Source organism: Schistocerca serialis, chromosome 6 (genome assembly GCF_023864345.2).
Source record: "Schistocerca serialis cubense isolate TAMUIC-IGC-003099 chromosome 6, iqSchSeri2.2, whole genome shotgun sequence".
NCBI classification, from domain to species: Eukaryota; Metazoa; Arthropoda; class Insecta; order Orthoptera; family Acrididae; genus Schistocerca; species Schistocerca serialis.
In genome coordinates this window covers 306021214-306043802 of record NC_064643.1, presented here as the reverse complement: position 1 = coordinate 306043802, position 22589 = coordinate 306021214, and the positions used below count along the sequence as shown (strand labels likewise).

Below are 22589 nucleotides of genomic sequence, written 5' to 3'. Positions count from 1 at the left end.
AGGATTCGTTATGAATAAGAAGGGAAGTCAGAGAGTGAATTCAGTGGTACGTTTGTTCTCAGCAGAATCGACAGTAAACTAACACCGACAACGATAGTTCTGCTATAAACGCCAACGGCGCAAGCAGAACATGAGGAGGTAGAGCAAGTGTATGAAGATATTGAAAGGAAAAATTCAGTACGTAAAGGAAGATGAAAATTGTCATGGATGATTGGAATCGGTTGTAGGGGAAGGAGTAGCCGAAATGGTTACGGAAAAAATTGGGCCTGGTACTAGGAATGAGAGAGGAGAAAGACTAATTGACTTCTGCAATAAATTTCAGCTTACAAGCGAATACTCTGTTAAAAAATCAGAAGAGGAGGAGGTACACTTGGAAAAGGCCAGGACACACAGGAAGATTCCAATTACATTACATCATGGTCAGGCAGAGAGTCCGAAATCAGGTATTTGTGTGTAAGGCGTACCCAGGAGCAGATATGCTCACGCATCTCAATTTAGTAATGATGGAGAGCAGGCTGAAGCTTAAGGGAATGCTGATTATGGAAAAATCAGTATGCAAAGAAGTAAGATACGGAAGTACCAAGGAATGAAGAGATACGCAGGAAGTTTTCTGAGGCTATAGATACTGCGCTAATGAATAGCTCAGTAGGCAGTTCAGTTGAAAAACAATGGACATTTCTATAAAGGGGAATCACAGAAACTGGAAGGAAAACATAGGTACAAAGAAGGTAACTACGAAGAAACCATGGGTAATAGAAGAAATACTTCAGTTATCGACGAAAGATGGAATAAAAAGCAGTTCGTGGAGATTCAGTAATAGAGAAACACAAGTCACTTACACGTGAAATAAATAGGAAGTGCAGGTAAGCTAAGGCGAAATAGCTACATGAAAAATGTGAAGAAATCAAAAAAGAAATGATTTTCCGAAAGACTGACTCAGCATATAGAAAAAGCAACTTTCAGTGAAATTAAAGGCAAGGGTATGAACATTAAGACACCAACGGGAATTCCACTGTTAAACGCAGAGGAGAGAGCGGATAGGTGGAAAGAGTGCCTTGAGGGCCTCTATGAGGCTGGGAGATTTGTCTCATAACGTGATAGAAGGAGAAACGGGAGTTGGTTTAGAAGATATAGGGGATCCAATATTAGAATCAGAATTTAAAAGAGCTTTGGGAGGCTTAAAATCGATTATGCCGGTAGGAGGAGATAACATTCCGTCTGAATTTCTAATATCATTTAGGGAAAATCACAACAAAGCGACTATTCACTTTGGTGCGTAGAGTGTGTGACTTCCTGAAAAACATCACCCACACAATTCCGAGGACAGCAGGCGCCGACAAGTGCGAGAATTGTCGCACAATCTGCTTAACAGTTCATGCATCCAAGTTGCTGGCAAGAATAGTATACAGAAGACCGGAAAAGAAAGTTGAAGATCAGTTAGATCTACATCTACTTAGATACTCTGTAAATCACATTTAAGTGCCTGGCACAGGGTTCATCGAACCACCTTCACTATAATTCTATATTATTCCAATACTGTACACCCATATCTTTTCGAGCGAGCTATAGCTTCCCTTATTTTATTATGATGATCGTTTCTCCCCATGCAGGTCATCGTCAACAAAATATTTTCGCATTCGGAAGAGAAAGCTGGTGATTGAAATTTCGTGGGAAGATTCCGCCGCAACGGAAAACGCCTTTGTTTTAATTATGCCCACCCAAGATCCTGCATCGTTTCAGTGACATCTCTCCCCTATTTCGCGATAATGCAAAACGTCCCGCCCTTCTTTGAACTTTCTCGATGTACTCCGCCAACCCTATCTGATAAGGATCCCACACGACGCAGCAGTATTCTAAAAGAGGACGGACAAGCGTAGTGTAGGCAGTCTCTTTAGTGGATCTTTTACATTTTCTAAGTGTTCTGCCAATGAAACGCAGTCTTTGGTTGGCCTTTCCCATATTTTCTGTGTGTTCCTTCCAATTTAAGTTGTTCCTAATTGTGATTTCTAGGTATTCAGTTGAATTTACGGCCTTTAGATTTGACTGATTTATCGTGTAACCGAAGTTTAACGGATTCCTTTCAGCATTCATGTGGATGACCTCACACTTTTCGTTATTTACGGTCAATTGCCAATATTTGCACCATACAGATATCTTTTTTTTTTAAATCGTTTTGCAATTTCTTTGATCTTATGATGACTTTACTAGTAGATAAATGACAGCATCATCTGCAAACAACCCAAGACGGCTACTCAGATCATCTCAATCGTTTATATAGAAAAGGAACAGCAAATCGCCTATGGCACTACCTTGGGGAACGCCAGAAATCATTTCTGTATTGCTCGATGACTTTTCGTCGATTACTACGAACTGTGATCCCCCTGACAGGAAATCACGAATCCCGTAACATACACTATGTGATAAAAGTATCCGGCCACCTAGGTGAAAATGAGATACAAGTTCGCGGCGCCCTCCATCGGTAATGCTGGAATTCAGTATGGTGTTGGCCCAACCTTAGCCTTTATAACAGCTTCCATTCTCGCAGGCATACGGTCAATCAGGTGCTGGAAGGTTTCTTGGGGAATGGTAGCCCATTCTTCACGGAGTGCTACACTGAGAAGAGGTATCGATGTTGATCGGTGAGACCTGCCATGAAGTTGGCGATCCAAAACCTCTCACAGGTGTTCTATAGGATTCAGGTCAGGACTCTGTGCAGGCCAGTCCATTACAGGGATGTTATTGTCCTGTAACCACTCCGCCACAGGCCGTGCATTAGGAACAGGTGCTCGATCGTGTTGAAAGATGCAGTCGCCATCCCCGAATTTCTCTTCAACAGTGGAAAGCAAGAAGTTGCTTAAAACATCATTGTAGGCCTGTGCTGTGATAGTGCCACGCAAAACAACAAGGGGTGTAACCCCCCACCATGAAATACACGACCACACCATAACACCACCGCCTCCGAATTTCACTGTTGGCTCTACACACGCAGGCACATGACATTCACCGGGCATTCGCCATACCCACACCCTGCCATCGGATCGCCACATTATGTACCGTGATTCGTCACTCCACACGTTTTCCACTGTTTAGTCGTCCAATGTTTACGCTGCTTACACCAAGTGAGGCGTAGTTTTGCATTTACCGGCATGATGTGTGGCTTATGAGCAGCAGCTTGACCTCCCACGTAACCGTCATAGTATTTGCAGTGGACCCTGATGCAGTCTGGAATCCTTGTGTGATGGTCTGGATAGATGTCTGCCTATTACACGTTACGACGCTCTTCAACCGTCAGCGGTGTCTGTCAGTCAACAGACGAGGTCGGCCTGTACGCTTTTGTGCTGTACGTGTCCCTTCACGTTTCCACTTCACTATCACATCCGAAACAGTGGACCTAGGGATATTTAGGAGTGTGGAAATCTTGCATACCCAATGACCTGTCCACGTTCGAAGCCCGTGAGTTCCGCGGAGGGCCCCATTCTGCTCTCTCACGATGTCTAATGACTACTGAGGTTGCTGATATGGAGTGCCTGGCAGTAGGTGGCTGCACAATGTACCTAATATGAAAAACGTATGCTTTTATGGGTGTCAGGATACTTTTGATTACATAGTGTAACTGAGACGATATTCCATAAACATGCAATTTCACTACAAGCTGCTTATGTGGTACAGTGTCAAAAGCTTCCTGGAAATCTAAACATACGGAATCAATTTGAAATCCCTTGTCAACAGCACTCAACGCTTCGTGTGTGTACAGGGCTAGTTGTGCTTCACAAGAACGATGTTTTCTAAATCCTTGTTGGCTGTGTCGATAGACCGTTCTCTTCTAGGTAACTTATAATGTTCGAACAAAATATATGTTCCAGAATCCTGTTGCATATCCTCGTTAATGATATGGACCTGTAATTTAGTGGATTACTTCTACTACGTTTTTTGAATATTTGTGTAACCTGTGCAACTTTCCAGTGGTATATGATTGTTAAGTATAGAGCTATTGCATCGGCATACTCTCAGAGCAACCTAATTGGTACACAGTCTGGACCAGAGGACTTGCTTTTATTAAATAATTTAAGTTGCTTCACTACTCCGAGGTTATCTACTTCTCACTCATGGAGGACTTGCTTTTATTAAATAATTTAAGTTGCTTCACTACTCCGAGGTTATCTACTTCTCAGTTACTCATGTTGGCAGCTGTTCTTTGTTCGAGTTCTGGAATATATACTTCGTCTTCTTTGTTGAGAGAATTTCGAAAGGCTGTGTTTAATAACTCTGCTATCGCTGCATTGTCGTCGATAGTATTTCCATTGTTGTCGCGCAGAGAAGGCATTGACTGTGTCTTGCCGCTAGTATACTTCACATAAGATCGGAATCTCTTTGGATTTTCTGCCAGGTTTCGAGACAAAGTTTCGTTGTGGAAACTATTATAAGCATCTCGCATTGAAGTCCATGCTAAGTTTCGAGCTTCTGTAAAAGATCGCCAATCTTGGGGATTTTGCGCCCGTTTAAATTTTGTATGTTCTTTTTTTTTTTTTTTTTTTTTGCAATAGTTTTCTGGTCCGTTTTGTGTACCAATGAGGATCAGTTCCGTCATTTGTTAATTTATTTAGTTTAACTCTCTCAATTGCTGCTGATACTATGTCTTCGAATTGAAGCACATCTGGTCTACACTTATTCTGTTAATTTGGAAGGAGTGGAGTTTGTCTCTCAGGAAAGTGTCAAGTGAGTTTTCATCTGCTTTTTTGAATAGGCATATTTTTCGTTTATTATTGGAGGATCAGTTTGGCCTAAGGACTGGTGAAGCCAGCAGAGAGACACCTCTGGTGTTGCGGTTGATAATACAAGCAAGATCGAAGAAAAATCAAGAGACGTTAATAGGATTTGTTGACCTGGAAAAGCGTTAGAGAATGTAAAATGGTGCAAGATGTTCGAAATTTTGAGAGAGATAGGGGTAAAATATAGGGAAAGTCCCGGAATATAGCGGATGATTCAAAAAGAAAGGACAGATTTCAGTTGTTTAACACACACTATAAAAGACAGAAACGCTTCGCGCATGGCACTGGATAGCGGGAGGTTCAAAGTTTTAGACACATCTGCACTGTTGCTTGTGGCAGCGTCGTGATTACACCACACGAGAAGTCATGTTGTGTTTTGCAATTTGTGGGAAGTCAGTCCATTGTTCAAGTGAACGTGCATTCCGTCGCCCTTCCAGCAAGAAGCGCCTCTTCGCAAGTAGATTTATGACTGACATACAAAATTCTAGGAAGTTCGTTGCAAAGGGAAGAGCACTGGTCTGCCACGCACTTCTGATGAGAATGACGAGCGTATCCGAGAAGCGTTCACACGTAGCCCTCGCAAGTCCATAAGAAGCGCAGCCCAGGCACTTCAACTTCCTCAAACAACTATGTGGCGTGTTCTGAAACGACGTCTGTGTATGAAGCGTTACAAGTTGCAGTTACTGCAGAAAGGCGTCCCAGGGACCATACCATTGCATGCCGGAAGGCACTTTTTTCTGAACGACTCATGTTTTCGGACGGATCGAGGCTTCATCTATCGGGTCAGCTAAACCGCCGTAATGTAAGAATGGTTGGGGGGGGGGATCACAAAATCCAGGCGCCGTCGTCCAGCATGAAAGAGATTCACTGCAATTGAAAGCGCTTTGCGCCGTTTCTGTTCACAAAATTAATGGACCCTCCTTTTTTTGAGAAAGTAAGTGTGAGAGGAATATCATATCTGGTCTTGCTGCAAAACTTGTTGTTTCCTCAACATCAAGAAAATTCCAAGGATTTCATTCTTATGCATGACGGCATCCCGCCTCACTTTCAGCTTGAGGTGTGGCGTTATAGTAACGACATCGCCCCCACAACGTTGGATTAGAACAGGTGGACAACAAGATCTTGTTCAATGGTTTGTGCCTCCGACGTCACCAACCTTCACACCTTACTGTTTTTTTTCTGTGGGGTTGCAAAAAACAGTTTTTATCCCACCTACGGCAGCCACTCTTCAAGAGCTGCGAAATCGAATTGTTGTAGATGTTGATTCAATAAACAAGGGCCCGATGATACATGTGTGGAATGAAATGGACTATCGTTTCGATGTTTCTCATGCAAAGCATGGTGTTCATGTGAATATATTGTCTGTACGATTATAAAACTTTGAACCTTCCTCTGTCCTCTATCCACAATGTCTTTTTATTTTTCACAGTTTGTCTGTAATGAACAACTGAAATTTGTTCTTTCATTTTGAATCACGCTGTACAATGTGTACAAGAACCAAGAGGCAACAATAAGGCTGGAAGTCCAAGAACAAAGTGTTTCGATTAAAAAGGATGTAAGACAACGATGTAGTCTTTCGCCCCTACCATTCAATCTATTCATCGAAGAAACAATGACAGAAACAAAAGAACGGTTCAAGAGCTAGATTAAAATTTGTTGTAGTTAATGCAGATTATCGCAGCTAAATGACAGGTAACAACTATTTAAGGGACAAAATAAACTTATGCTTTATTCGCACAACCCATATTAATACATTTGACTACCAAATCATATTACGTTGCCCCATCAACAAACACGGAACATGTATACTCCACAGAGTCTAATGCACTCTGCACATCATATCTTGTGCGCCACTATGCACGCTGGAAAATGTTTGTTCACATATCCCCAACACTCCCCCGTGAACAAATATTTTTCAGATACTCTACACTATACATCCGAGGTTAGACCATAATGTTTCACCAGCTTCTAAAATTTGTCCTTACTGAGAGGCTTGGTTAGGAGATCAGATAACATTGCTTCTGTGCATATATAACTGAGGATTATGTTTACCTGGTCCACATGATGTCTTATAAAGCGATGCCTTATGTCAATATGTTTGGATCTTACATTGGTGACATTATTTTTTTGCGAGTTTAATAGCTCCCATATTGTCACAAAATACGACTGTTGGCTTTAATGTTGGAGGAGATTCTACTTCACTCATCAGTGTATAGGTCCCAAGAGCGTCTTGGGTAGTGGAAGACAACGCCATATATTCAGCTTCTACAGTACTCAAAGCAACTGTTCTTTGTCTCTTACATGACCATGATATGAATCCTCCCATTAGTCTAAAACAACTTCCAGTGATGGAGTGTCTGCTTTCCAGCTCATTGCCCCAGTCTGCATCACTGTACCCTTCCAAGTTTACATTTCCAGTTTTAGAATATTTTAACTTATAATCAGCAGTTCCATTTAAATATCTGAATATTCTCTTGACTGCCATCCAATGCTTTTCTCTCGGATCACTGCAAAACTTGCTTACTGTATTTGAGGCAAATGCAATGTCTGGTCTGGAAGTCTGTGCTAAGTACCGTAGACTTCCTACAGCTTCCAAATAGGGTACACTTTCCTTACATTTCTCGTCATCAGTTATTAGCAGTTATGCATTGTTTTCCATAGGAGTGGAAATAGGTTTACAATTTTCCATATTGAACTTTTCTAAGATCTTCCTTGTGTACAGAGATTGATCAAGCCATAATTCTTCTCTGTTGGCACTTCTTAGAATCTTCATGCCTAAGTATTGATTAATTTCCCCTAAATCATGCATATTAAATTCTGACCGTAACTGTTCCTTTAAAAAGTCCATCTGGCTTTCACTATGGGTAAAATAAAAAAAATATCTATCCATATGGCCATGAATGCAATTTCTTCATTGCTCCTTTTCTGATATATACTGGGATCTGCCTCTGACTGTAAAATGCCTAGTTTTATCAAACTTTTGTGCAAACGTTTATTCCAGCAATGGCCACTTTGCTTTAATCTGTATATGCATTTCTTCAAACGCCAAATTCTCATTTTCCCTTGATAAGGTCGCTTAACTTCATAAGGTGCAATCACATTTATTTCTTCTTCCAGTCTTTCATTCAAGTAGGCTGTTTTCACACCCGTTTGATGAATTAATAAGTCTTCCTTTACTGCAAGAGCTAAAAGGTATCTTAATGATGAATACTTCACCACTGGTGAGAACGTTTCATTGTAATCTATTCCTTCTTTCTGGGAATATCCTTTAACTACCAATCTGGCCTTGAATTTTGGTGTTGAGCACTCAGGATTTTTAATACTAAACACCCATATTGTTCTTGGTGGCTTTTTATTTTCAGGCATGCCAACCCATTCATATGTATCATTATCCACAAGAGATTGCAGCTCCTTTTCAATAGCCTATTTCCGAGCATTTGAACTTGCTAAAGCTCCATCAACTGTGATTGATTCATTGTTGATTGTTCGGGCAGCATACATTTCATAATCTGGATATTCTTTTGGTTTTGCTATACGTGAATACAGCCTTAAACTGACTTCCTCTGTTGAAGCTTCTTCTTCAATTTGATTCTCAGGTAGCACATCAGATTCCTCTTTATCCTCGTCTTCCTCTGTTTCAGCACTATCACACATTCTGCTTGGTTGCATTACTGTATCATTTTGACTACTTTCCTTCATTTTATACTACATCTCTAATACTTACTATCTTCTTATAGTCACAGGATTATAAAATCTGTAGCCTTTTGAATCCTCACAGTAGACAACAAAAATATATTTTTGAGCTTTTGCATCCCACTTTCCCCTTAATGGTTTTGGAATCTGAACCATGGCTTCACGTCCAAAGACTTTTAAGTGCTTTAGATCCAGTTTCTTTCCAGTCCGTACTTCATAAAGTGTCTTATGTCTCACAGTTTTGGTAGGCGATCTGTTAATTAAATACACTGCTGTTGACACAGCCTCTGCCCAAAAACACTTAGGTAGCTCAGCATCGCTTAACGTACTTCTTGCCTTTTCTACAATGGCTTTGTTGGCTCGTTCTGCAACTCCATTCTGAGAAGGATTGTAGCGAATGGTAGTCTGATGCCAAATACCTATTCCATTCAGCTGTTCCTTAAACTGTCTGTTTATATATTCTAATCCATTGTCTGATATAATAATTTTAATTTTCTTCCCAGTCTGTCTGTCAGCCATTTTGCAATAAACAACAAATACATCATTCACTTGATCCTTGCTACTTATAAAATAAACATGCATGTATCTAGAAAAATCATCTATGAATGTCAGTAAATAGAAGCTACCTCCTAAGGATTTATTCTCCATAGATCCACAGATATCTGAGTGTATGAGTTGCAAGACTTCCGTAGATCTGCTCTGACTCGATTTAAATGGCAATATAGCCTGCTTCCCTTGCAAACACACCTCACATTGAACATTATTCCTTCCATAATTTTCCATCCCAGTTGCCATATTCTTCAGTAAAGTCATACTTTTCCTATTGAAATGACTAAGTCTCCTATGCCACAAGAAACCTTTTGCAGCATAAACAGAGTGATTTGCTGTTTCAGTAGTATTTTGAACTGTGTTTACTTTGTAAATACCTCTTACATTACTTGCAGTAGTTACAATATTACCACAAGAGTCTATCACTTTGACTCCCTCTATATCGAAGATAACTTTATTACCCTTCTTTACTATTTCGCTTACTGACAACAAGTTAGTTGCAATATTCGTTACATAATGTACATAATGAGCAGTAACAATTTCCTTTTCCCCATTCACAAGCAAATTAAGATCCACTTTTCCTGCGAGTTCATACCTTAACTTAAATCCGTCAACTGTGGAAATTCCAATGTCAGTCCTTGACTGAACATCAAACAAACCTGATGGAGCTTTGGTAATGTGCACACATGCTCCTGAATCTAGGAACCATTCTGCATGATCGTCACTCGCTTCATTAAAAGAGTAAAAAACATAAAATGCCTTACCTTTATCAGTAGTCTTTCTCTCGGGACTACTAGATTTAACATGCTTCTTTTCTTTTATACTTTTCGTTACACTTTTAAGCAATATATCCAGTTTTATAGCATCTGAAACATCTTATTGTCTTCTTCGTCTTGTACTTAGAGTATAAAGCCGACACTATTTCTTTTTCTGAAGCATTAGAAGCTCGTTCATTCTTCACGTCCTGTAGAATCTTTAACACTATCCGCTGTAATGGGTATTCCCGAACTTCCCAAACCCATAATCATTGGCGAATATTTCTCTGGTAGTCCAGCTAACAATAAAGTTCCAATTCATTCATCAACAATTTCAAAACCAATATTCCTCAGACTATCGGAGATTGAAATTACTTTAGTCACATATTCATCCACGCTTTTACACTTATTCAATCTTAATTGCGTAGGCTTCCGCGGCCAGAGTCAGTCAACATAAAAGTTTTCTGGGTTTGGTACCGCGTCATAATGTAAAAACTACTGCTGCTATAGAAAAGCCAACGTTTCGGCCACGATTGCAACGGCCTTCTTCTGGGTCTAACGGTGACCATTAGATCCAGAAGAAGGCCGCTGCAATCGTGGCCGTAACGTTGGCTTTTCTATAGCAGCAGTAGTTTTTACATTATGACGCGATACCAAACCCAGAAAACTTTTATGTTGACTTATTCAATCTTGTGGTTATCAGCTCACGAAGTAATCCTACTTTTTCTGGTGAAACCACCATCTCCAAATGCGTTTTTCAGTTTGTCCCATACATCGTTTGCTGATGTAGCTTTTTCTATGTGAACATAATTCACTGGATGAATCAAAACGATTAGGTTTGATTTCGCCTTCCCATCGTTAGTGGAAAAACTTGATTCCGTAGGTGCCAATTTACCGTTTACGACGTCCCATAAGTCATCCAAGTGCAAATATGCCTCGACGACAAACTACCAGGTCGCGTAATTTTCGCGCCCTACAAGCCGCTCTATTTGCGTTATCTGTGTTGTACTCATTTTACAGTTATTTTCTTCTTCATACAGCGTACACAATCCAACTTTATGCGAACTTCCGCGCACCTTAAAGTATATTATTTCGGTTTAACCCAGTAGCTGGGCCCATAACCTGATGTAATTTATACAGATTAACGCAGCTAAATGACAGGTAACAACTATAAATTTATGCTTAAAAATAAACTTATGCTTTATTTGCACAACCCATATTAATACATTTGACTACCAAGTTATATTGCGCTGCCCCATCAATAAACGCGAAACTTGTGTATTCCACAGAGTCTAATGCACTCTGCACATCATACCCAGGCCGGTCGCTGTGGCCGAGCGGTTGTAGGCGCTTCAGTCCGGAACCGCGCTGCTGCTACGATCGCAGGTTCGAATGCTGCTTCGGACATGGATGCGTGTGATATCCTTAGGTTAGTTAGGTTTAAGTAGTTCTAAGTCTAGGGGACTGATGACCTCATATGTTAAGTCCCATAGTGCTTAGAGCCATTTGAACCATTTGAACGTCATATCTTGGGTGCCACTACGCACGCTGGAACATGTTTGTTCACATATCCCCAACAAAATTGAAGGTGAAAGGATATCTATTATAAGCTTCACCGATGACATTGTTAATCCTCAGTGGAAGTGAGGAAGAATTACAGGATCTTCTGAATGGAATGAACTGATTAGACTAATGAGTACAGAATGTGGCCTGAGAGTAAATGGAGGAAAGAGGACAACAATGAGAAGCAGCAGAAATGAGAACATTGGGAAATTTAGGTTATTACGAAGTAGACGAAGTTAAGGAATTCTGCTACCTTGGCAGCAAAGCACCCTGTGATGGACGATGCAAGGAGGACATAAAACGCAGAGTAGCACTGCAAAATGAACATTCCTGGCCTGGAGAAGTCTACTAGTAATAAAAACAGGCCTTAAATTATGGAATAAATATTGTTAGTAGTGAAACATGACTATGGGAAAACCTGAACAGAAAAGAATCTAAGCATTTGAGATATTGTGCTACAGATGAATTTTCAAAAAATATTCAAATGTGTGTGAATTCCTAAGGGACCAAAGTTCTTAACTCATCGGTCCCTATTCTTACACACTACTTAAACTAACTTATGCTAAGAACAACACACACACCCATGCCCGAGGGAGGACTCGAACCTCCGGTGGGAGGAGCCGCGCTGTCCGTGACATGGCGCCTCTAACGGCACGGCCACTCCGCGTGGCAAATTTTCAAAAGTAAGCTGACCGATAAAGTAAGAAATGAGGAGATTCTGCGCAGAATCAACGGGGAAAGGAATAATTAAAACCACTGACAAGAACAAGGGACAAAATGGTAGGACATCTGTTAAGACATCAGAGAAATGACCTCTATGGTACTAGAGAGAGCTGTAGAGGATGAAAACTGTAGAGGAAAAGAGAAGTTGGAATACATCCAACAAATAATTGAGGAATGGTCTGCAAATGCTACTCTGAGATGAAAAGGCTGGCACAGAAAAGTAATTCCCAGCCGACCGCATCAAACCAATCAGAAGACTGATGACTAAAAAAAAGCTTATATTCATTATTTCCGATGATCAAATGTTGAAGGTAAAAAACTAAATAGAAATAAATCGAGAAACCTAGATTTAAGGAACTACATCTGACGGCTGCTGGAATACACTGCAGGGACCACGTGGTGTGTGCCGCTGTTATCACAGCTGACCTTCGATTGCTCATTAGGCAGCCACTGCAATTACCTGCTGTGTAAGATTAAGTGAACGGGGGGGGGGGGGGGGAGGTGTGATAATCGTGGCAAGGCGCCTCAAATTGCACTGCTATCCCACGCAGTATAAGTTTGAAATTGTTGTCCCTGAAAAATAATACTTCGTTTTGCGATCGCGAGTTGTCCTAGCCATGGCAGACAACAGAAAAAGGAACTAAGTTCCTAATAACAATGAAACTAAACAAAAATGGATAAATTGTACGACTGTACTGGGCACTACATATTGAAGTTTGAATAGTTTGGCTCGAGCCCCCACGTGCTAAGGCACGAAACTATATATATATTTGTTACGCTCAGCGTAATTGAGCGGCCCAGAGATGTCACTGGTCTGTTTGGCTACGTTTTTCGTCATAGGGTGCCAGCTCACACCTGTCAATTTTTAAGCTGAAATTAAATATAACAGAACAATGCAGGCAAGTATTGAGGTGTAATTTACAATATTGAGTCACTCACGTTGACTTATAATTTGAACAAGTAGTTTTATTTTTCTTCAATACATTCACTAAACACTTAAAATGCAGTCTGAGGGGCTCTTACGTAAGGGCAGCCGTTAATAACTGATGCTATAAGACTTCACTATAAAATTCGTATGTAGCGATCATGGCACTTGACAATCTGTTCACAACTCACAAAATACACTCTTGTCTGCTGTCCTAAACCACTATACTGCGCTCAACTTGATCGTTTTCGAACGTCGCTACGTACATACTTGTCTCCGAACGTGGCTACCAACCCACTACCACCGCCAGGTGCGCGGCACGTCCGGCTGTTAGCGTCGCTCAAAACCAACTGTCCTCAAAGATGGCCGCCCTATGCACACTCGAAACGGTTGTCTAACTCAAAACAAAGTTTGACAAAAAATTACGAATATTTTAAAACTAAACACAAAAACACATATGATACATTGAAAAATATGGAAATTTTCCGGGAAATAACAATCTAAAGTCCAATTTTTTTGTATCGCTACTGTTTTTTTCATAAATAATGTTTATGTGGCGTGATTTTGCTTTTCCCGGATTTTTATACTAAACATAAATAAACAGATAAAAATACATACTTAATTACTCTTCTACCTCTTTAAACTTTAGAATGCTGCCGCTAGTTTCGTCTCTTTAAATTTATTTATTACCAAAAACACAGTTTCTCTCAGTCAAATCTCATATTTCGACCTTTCATTCAAAAATGGTGCACACTGTGCTAAATTGCTCGATGCAGCTCTACTAGCCGCATCTGTAAACACTTTGTTCGTATTAATCGGCCAAAGCATTTCCGAGATATTAGCTTTTGAACTTTCATAAATTTACAATTTTTAAGACGACAGTAACTTTTAAACTATTATGTATTTTTTGTGGCACGTCTAGATAATTTAGCTTTATATATTTTTCTGTCCATGAGTGCCAACTTGTTTTTATCAGTTTTTCTCTGGAATTCCTCCAAGCGCGAAAACATGGCCATACGCGCCCCTGGCAAGGGCTAGGGTTTTTCCAAGGCCACGTAAACGCTAGCAGCTCGCCACGGCCACGTAGCAACCGCCAGCCACGTGCTCTGCGGAGGGAAACTGCCGCTCTGAACTCCCGCCACAGCTTGTACGCTCACAATGCTTGTAAACGTGCCGATCCGTTTTCAGTTCCTATTGGTTGTGTGTGCCCAGTAGATTTTGCTGATTCGGATTATGGGGTGGGGGGGGATTTCAGATGTGAAATGCTGACTCTTTTCCCGAAACTCATGTTGAAGCATGGTGCTGCTCCGACTCTGTATCTCCCGCGTTCCAAAGATTACTTAGAGGGTACTAACGCGCCTAATGATGGGAAATATTGAGAGGAAAAGTTTTTGTGAGATTAAAGGAAATTATAAATGCAAAATATGCAGGACTAGAAGAATTTACTGTAATCTTGTATTACAACAAGAAATCGAAAACCAAATTATATAGATTCTGTCAGTAGCAGCCTGCCGGAGTGGGCGAGCGATTCTAGGCGCTTCAGTCTGGAACCGCGCGACCGCTACGGTCGCAGGTTCGAGTTCTGCTTCGGGCATGGATGTGTGTGATGTCCTTAGGTTAGTTAGGTTGAAGTAGTTCTAAGTTGTGGGGGACTGATGATCTCAGATGTTAAGTCCCATAGTGCTCAGAGCCATTTCAACCATTTGTCAGTAGCAGCAGCAATTTGTAATTACATTTTGCTAGCATATCAATGAATGTTTCTGGCAACTTTGATGATCATGGTGTCTGTGATAGCGCAGTAACAACGACAAATCTAATGCAGTGAGTCTTCCAGCTTTTATAACCAACCATCGTGCTGATTCGGCAAGTTCTGATAGGAAAAATGTTATTGGTAAACATTAGTCTGCAAGACGAATTTGAAATTCCGACCTTAGTATCAATAGAACATTGAAATAAATTCAATGGTGACAAGTGAAAATTTTTGCCACCCTGGGACCTGTGCCCAGATTTCCAACGTTACGCGAGCAGTTGCTTCAGCTTCCCAACTTGTCATAGACTACTGATGTAGCGTCCCCTGTCCATTATCCTCATTGGTTGCAACCTCACGCTGATTCCCGGGAGAGGCCGGACGAAGAGTGCATCAACGCTGAATAATCTTTCATTCAAGGTCAAGGTGCATATATGTATATGTGTTATGTCCGTTCTTTTGGACATGTCTGGGTTGTCGGTGAAATATCCTCAGATAGCTGAAGTGGTTAAGATGACCCAGTGAAAAGCCTCAACATAAATGTTGGCGGAAAGATCCGTGTCTCCACTTGCGTACGCTCCATGAGTCACGTAGGCCACACAAGAATGTGCCGTTGTTCGTTCCTCGGTAATTTTTAGTGCATTCATCCCGCTGTTGTGCCAAGAAAATTAGCGAACGCTCCCTGTCCTCCGACACAGCAGAGCAAAAATTCGTCGCAACACTCAACTAAACTTATGTTTTCACGCAGTAAAGTGGAGAGACACAGAGTAGAAACTGTTGATCAGGACTCCAGAGGACTCCAGAATCAATCAAAGAGATACACATACAATTCACATCTTTCAAGAGTTAAGTATGTCAATCAAAGAGCAAGATGAAAATCTTGTGGCTTTTGACGATGAGGAAATAATTGTTCGATTACACTAACGAAACGTATTGGGCATCGTATTCAGGCAGAACTTTGAGTCTGAAGAGAAGAAGAAGAAGGAGAAGAAGAAAGTCATGAGCCGGCCGGTGTGGCCGTGCGGTTCTAGGCGCTTCAGTCTGGAACCGCGTGACCGCTACGGTCGCAGGTTCGAATCCTGCCTCGGGCATGGATGTGTGTGATGTCCTCAGGTTAGTTAGGTTTAAGTGGCTCTAACTTCTAGGGGACTGATGACCTCAGAAGTTAAGTCCCATAGTGCTCAGAGCCATTTGAACCATTTTAAAGTCATGAGTTACATACTGAATGTGAGAAAACGAATTATTGTAGACGACAAGGCTAATAATTTCGAGTATCGTAAGTGTAAACAATTTGGTCCACAATTTTTCACTCAGCGACTCCACATCGGTTGTGATACGAAATGAAAACACCTACTGTCATGTGGAAGTTACCTGCACATTGAAGAAAGACTTCTTGCTGGAAGAGGAGTGGTAAAAGTTTTGGACATTGATTTAAATAACAGCTGCGCACTTCACTTGTTATCGAAAATTCAGTTTCGTTTGAATAAGCAAATTATTGATCACGTATACAATCCGGGATTTGTAATATTAATGAATGGATATGGGCTTTTTACGCTAAATGACGCAATCGCGTCGCAGAATGTTCATTGAGGAACGAAAAATAAACTTAATGAATTGTTTTCTGGTGATGGACGTTCCGGTATCTGCATGCCACTTACAAGGGAACCTCCCCATCGCACCCCCCTCAGATTTAGTTAGAAGTTGACACAGTGGATAGGCCTTGAAAAACTGAACACAGATCGATTGAGAAAACAGGAAGAAGTTGTGTGGAACTATGAAAAAATAAGCAAAATATACAAACTGAGTAGTCCATGCGCAAGAGGGGCAACATCAAGGAGAATGTGAGCTCAGGAGTGCCGTGGTCCTGTGGTTAGCGTGAGCAGCTGCGGAACGCGAGGTCCTTGGTTCAATTCTTCCCTCGAGTGAAAAGTTTACATTCTTTAATTTCGCGAAGTTATGATCTGTCCGTTCGTTCATTGTCGTCTTTGTTCACTATAATAAGTTTAGTGTCTGTGTATTGCGACTGCACTGCAAAACGGTGCGATTAGTAGACGAAAGGACGTGCCTCTCCAATGGGAACCGAAAACATTTGATCGCAAGGTCATAGGTCAACCGATTCCTCCACAGCAAAACACGTCTGATATATTCTATACGACACTGGTGACGGCATGTGCCTCACATGACAGGAATATGTTTGTGGACCCACCTAACTTGTACACTTGGCGAATTGGTAAAAAGATTCTTCTGCCTTGCCCGATTTAGGTTTTCTTGTGGATGTGATAATCACTCCCAAAAGTGATGAAAGCATAAGAGTTTGTCACTTAAACTGCAACAAATGAATGCAACAGTTTCACAGTCGCACAGTTTTCCCTGTGCTCTGTCAAAACATATGTTTTTAACGTTTTCAAATTTTTCCGTATGTAGACTGTCAAATCCTGCATATGTCCAAGAAAATCTGAACATGACCTGGAATTTTGGAGAGCGAAGTTGATTATGTGTGAGTGCCTGAACTTTGATAACTGACACACGATCACGTAAACAATACTGCTCTTCGCAAAATCATAGAATCTTTTCACAAAGTGTTTCACTTGCCGAAAACCAAACACATCTAACGGTTGCACAAGAGGTGTACAACCTGGAGGAATGGTAATCACGTCCACTCCCACACTAAATTTGTACAATGCCTGATCCTTCTGTCCTGTATAGTTGTCAAGGAGTAAGGCAAAATCTTTGTCCGCGTAAGGAGCAGTCACACGTTCATGAAGCCTTTCACTAGTCTTTTCTCCATTTTTCCTGACGCACTGCAATTCACAATGACAGTCGGCGTTTGCGTTTGTCTGAAAATAAAAAAAAAAATGGTTCAAATGGCTCTGAGCACTATGGGACTCAACTGCTGTGGTCATAAGTCCCCTAGAACTTAGAACTACTTAAACCTAACTAACCTAAGGACAGCACACAACACCCAGCCATCACGAGGCAGAGAAAATCCCTGACCCCGCCGGGAATCGAACCCGGGAACCCGGGCGTGGGAAGCGAGAACGCTACCGCACGACCACGAGATGCGGGCTGAAAATAAAAAATTAAAATTTTCACCCGAGGGAAGACTTTAACCAACGACCTCTCGTTCCGCATCTGTTCACGCTAACTATGGGACTACGGCGCTCCGGAGCTCTCTTTACCCTTGATGTTGCCTATCTTGTGCATGGACTACTCAGTTCGTATATTTTGCTTATTTTTTTCATAGTTCCACACAACTTCTTCCTGTTTTCTCTATTGATCTGTGTTCAGCCTTTCAAGGCCTATCCATTGTGACAACTTATAACTAAATCTGAGGGGCGTGCGATGGGGAGGTTGCCTTGTTAGTATGACACTTGGGTTCACGAAGGACTACAGTAAGATTATTTCAAATGCTCGCCATGACCCTATACTGATCTGTAGAAGAGAATACACTAAATGTATTGGCTCAGATAATGGAGACACAAAGTCGTAAACTACGATTGAAAAAAATTTACTAGGAAATGTCAGAAACACGAGTGTCCGTGAAAGAGCAATTAATTATTGTTGTGAAACAGCTTAAGAAATTATCTAAGTTTAACTCTAGCCGTACTCTAGCGTTAATTTGAATTTAATTGATTGCGCTGAACCAGAAATGAGTTAACTTAAATTCAACAAAGCACTCGAAACAGCAATATATTCATCGATTTGAATAAAGTAATGAGATACGACACACACATATACAAATGGCAGTAGTTTGCGTACGCAAAGAATAAAAGGGCACTGCACTGGCGCAGCTTTCACTCTCAGGTGATTCGTGTGAGAAGGTTTCCGACGTGATTACGATCGCACGACGGGAATTAACAGACTCTGAACGCGGAATGGCAGATGGAGTTAGACTCGTGGGACATTATGTTTCCTAAATCGTTAGGGAATTCAGTATTCCGAGATCAACAGTGTCAAAAGTGTGCCAAGAATGCCAAGTTTCACCGGGTGTTGCAGGCACCAGAACAACACGCTGCGCCACAGCCGGGTGAACCAGGTGCGCGGCTGGAGCCTGGACGAGGGCTACACCGGCCGCGCCTCGGAGGCCGTCTACCCGCGGCGCACCGTGTCCGCTGGCGCCGCCGCGGGGCTCACCATCGTCACGTCCACCGACGACCAGAACATCGACGCCAACTGCCGCTGGCCCGTCCAAGGTTTCAAAGTGAGAGCCGCAACTATTGTGAAATCAACTGTCGATACACTAATTGCTCTATTACCAGCACTCCTCTTCAGCAGAGTTAAAGTACTAATAACGCTTGACGGAACGGAATGAAACGGAGCGTCAAAAAATTCTACGATGTATTTCAAATTGCAGGATTTCCACAGGCTATCAGCGGAACGGAACAGGCCGTCATTGTCAAGGTTCGTTGAGAAGGTGGTTTAGACGATGTTATTACAAGGACAGTGGTGTTGTCTGTTAACATCATTAGCTAACCCTCTCTCGCCGCTGTCACTCATTTTATGACAGCGTATTTCGTGCATTTCTGTTACCTAGTCTTTACGTTAGCGCTTGATTTGATTTCGTGGCACTCTAGAAAGATTACACGAAGACCTGAATATTTGTACTGTAACCGTAAGAGATTCCAGGTATCAGAGAGCGAAAAATTATTTGGGTTTTACAATACACGGACAAAGAAAACACCTACAGGGCGTTTCACTAAATGTGTTTTAAAAAATGGTTCAAATGGCTCTGACCACTATGGGACTTAACTTCTGAGGTCATAAGTCCCCTAGAACTTAGAACTACTTAAACCTAACTAACCTAAAGACATCATACACATCCAAGCCGAGGCAGGATTCGAACCTGGGACTGTAGCAGTCGCGCGCTTCCAGACTGTAGCGCCTAGCACCGCTCGGCCACCCCGGCCGGCAAATGTGTTTACCTCTGTAAGTTACGAAGTAATAGGCGACGGAAATATTTATTGCAGTAGGTCACCATAAGAAATGTTACACTGTCCGCGGAGCTATGAACATAGTTTTTTGTGTCATTATCCAAAGAGTTACAGCAAAAAGATACAATTTTTTAAATGGAACAATAGTTGTTTCTATCATGCACTGGAATCAGTAACACCAGCTGTGTATACATCAATTTAAATTACATTCCTATCACTTTTAGTTTGCGAGCTACAACCCTTCAAAGTTTCAGGGGCAGATACCACACACGCTGCGCGTAACGCAATGCGCCTTCTAAATGTGGTGCGGCCGAGTTGTAAAGTCGCCGTTGTTACGGAGCGAGAAGCTTCCTCGATGCACTGTTAAAGACTGCCGACTGTCGCCGCACACGGCAGTATACCCGACAGTTGAAGCCACACAAACAAACGGGGCTCAATATACCACAGCTACTGACATCGTATGGATATGGAATACACGAACAACTAGTACGCTGACATGTTGCTGATGCTCGGCGAGTGCCGAAACGATGCCACTGAAGCAGCCGTGGAGTACGCCGTAAGATATCCTAGGGGAAGAGCTCCGGCAGTCATTACGTTCTTACGTAACGAACAATGACTTCCGGAAACAGACAGCTTGGTAATGCTCCGCAGAAACAGACGAAGAACTGCAAGAAGTGAGGAGACGGATATGTTTGTTTTAGCTGCAGTACACGACGATCCTCATGTCAGCTTACGAGCCTTTGCTGCAGTCGCTGGTGTCAGTCTCACATCTGTGTGGCGTATGGTACACGGCCACAGGTTTCACCCGTACCGCCTGTCACTGACCCAGGAGCTGCATGGAAACGATTTCTGTGCGAGAGCTACATTCTGTGAATGGGCCATGCGTAATTTCACGCTGTAGTCTTTACAAAGTGTTATGTTCTCTGATGAGTCCACGTTCACAAATTATGGTGCAGTGAATCGCCATAACGTGGACTACTGGGTCGCAGACAATCCTCGGTGGGTACGACCTGTCGACCGTCAACGTAGGTGGTCTATTAACGTATGATGTGCAATCCTTGGGGATGAAATCATCGGTCCACACTACTTCCCAGGTACACTGACAGGTGTGTTATATCGCGCGTTTATAGTCGACTGTTTGGGTGGTCTCCTCGAACATGTGTGTCTACACACGAGAGGTTTGCAAGAAGGTGGTTAGGACGCCATGGTCCTCATTCATGGCCCGCAAGGTCGCCCGATTTAACATGATTAGATTTCTTTTTGTGGGGATATCTAAAGGATCGTGTTTGTGTCACTGAGCCCATATCCCCAGATGATCTAAAACGGCGCATCGAAGACGCATGTTGCTCCGTGACACCGGCGATGTTATATCACGTACGCAGATCCTGTAGAATGCGCATTGCACTGTGCATTGAGGAACACGGACACACATTTGAACATCTCATTTAAATCAACTTCCCACCGCCAGAACATGCATCACCCACCACACAGCCACGTATTATGCACAGCGTGTGGTACCTGCCCATGAAACTTTGAAGGGTTGTAGCTCCCAGAGTATAAGTGATAGGAATGTAATTTAAATTGATGTATACGCAGCTGGGGTTACCGATTCCAGTGCATGATAGAAACAACTATTTTACCATTTAAAAAATTTATTTTTTTGCTGTAACTCTTTGGATAATAACACAATGAACAATGTTCATAGCTCCGCAGACAGTGTAACGTTTGTTATGGTGACCTACCGCAATAAATATTTCCGTCATCTATTACTTCGTAACTTACAGAGGCAAGCACATTTAGTGAAACACCCTGTATATTGTTGATAAATAACAACTAAATCTCACGAAAACGTTTTGAATAAATAACCTTTTGTTGAGAGTTAAGACGTCAGCTGTATTGAAGGAGAAAGTGCAGGTATTTTTGACACAGGAAAAATAAAACAAGCAGTGGACAAGGAAAAAAGGCTCTCTATATTGCCATCTCAACCTTGTCTGGTACGTTTTTATGTGTTGTTTTCCTTAGCGAATAAATATCAATGTTTTGATATGTCTGGACGTAGCTTTTCTTATTGCTTCACTTCTCACAAGGGGAGGTCACGACGTTCGGATCAGGGATTTACTTAAAACTTTATACACTATTAATAGTTCATTCGAACGACCTAATTTGCAAGTAGTAAAGCGTATTACTTAGGTGATTTCGAGAAAATCGCAAGAGAAGTTTTAAGCGTCACTGCTGTACCAGTGCGTTGCGACTGAGCGCGAGGTGACGGCGGTCATGCGGTTAGCGTTCAAGCTCTGTCATCGGTAGACCGCTGGATAGTGTCCTGCTCATGCCTTTTTTCCCAACACTAGTCATATTATTTCGTATGTATTACATTCGAAAGGTAATGTGATGAAAAGACACTCGTATTTGCATGAACTTTTATTGGTTTTCCAATGTTATTTGTCTGTTTACTAATTTTTATTATTATAATTAATATTATGTGATTTTATTTCTACAGGAAAGTTAAAAACTTTATCAAGCGCTTTCAAACTTGTTCATATTTGATTGACAACGAACGAGAAACTGCTTCTCACGAAGAAGCTGTTTAAATACATTCAATCATACATTCATGAAAATGTTGCGTTACGCATGGAACGCATCCAGATTGTCGGATGAAAGAGAAATGTTCCAAAATGTCAACTAGCTTTGTTTTTCCTGAGGAACTCTGATAATTCTTTGTGCATGCAGGAAAACTCTATTCACTCATTGTAATACATATCGTTTTAGCTTATGATTTCCGTGTCTGCTTGAAAAATATCATCCTGCAACTTGTCATGTCGAAAACACATTCGACGATTAATCGTACATTACCCTCTTATTCTGGCTTATTGTAACTCATTCTGTTATTGAATAAAATTATTTACACCTTCATTTATTGATGTTTGACTCGGG

General features: G+C 41.6%; 1 protein-coding gene across 2 annotated transcripts in view; it reads left to right on the top strand.

The window, feature by feature from the left end:
• LOC126483939 (pickpocket protein 28-like) overlaps positions 1-22589 on the top strand; it is a 286412-nt gene that overhangs the window by 87334 nt on the left and 176489 nt on the right. For both annotated transcript variants that reach the window (XM_050107225.1, XM_050107224.1), the window contains one exon: positions 18721-18925. In XM_050107225.1, the coding sequence (XP_049963182.1) occupies positions 18721-18925 (205 nt within the window). The remainder of the gene's footprint in view (positions 1-18720; positions 18926-22589) is intronic.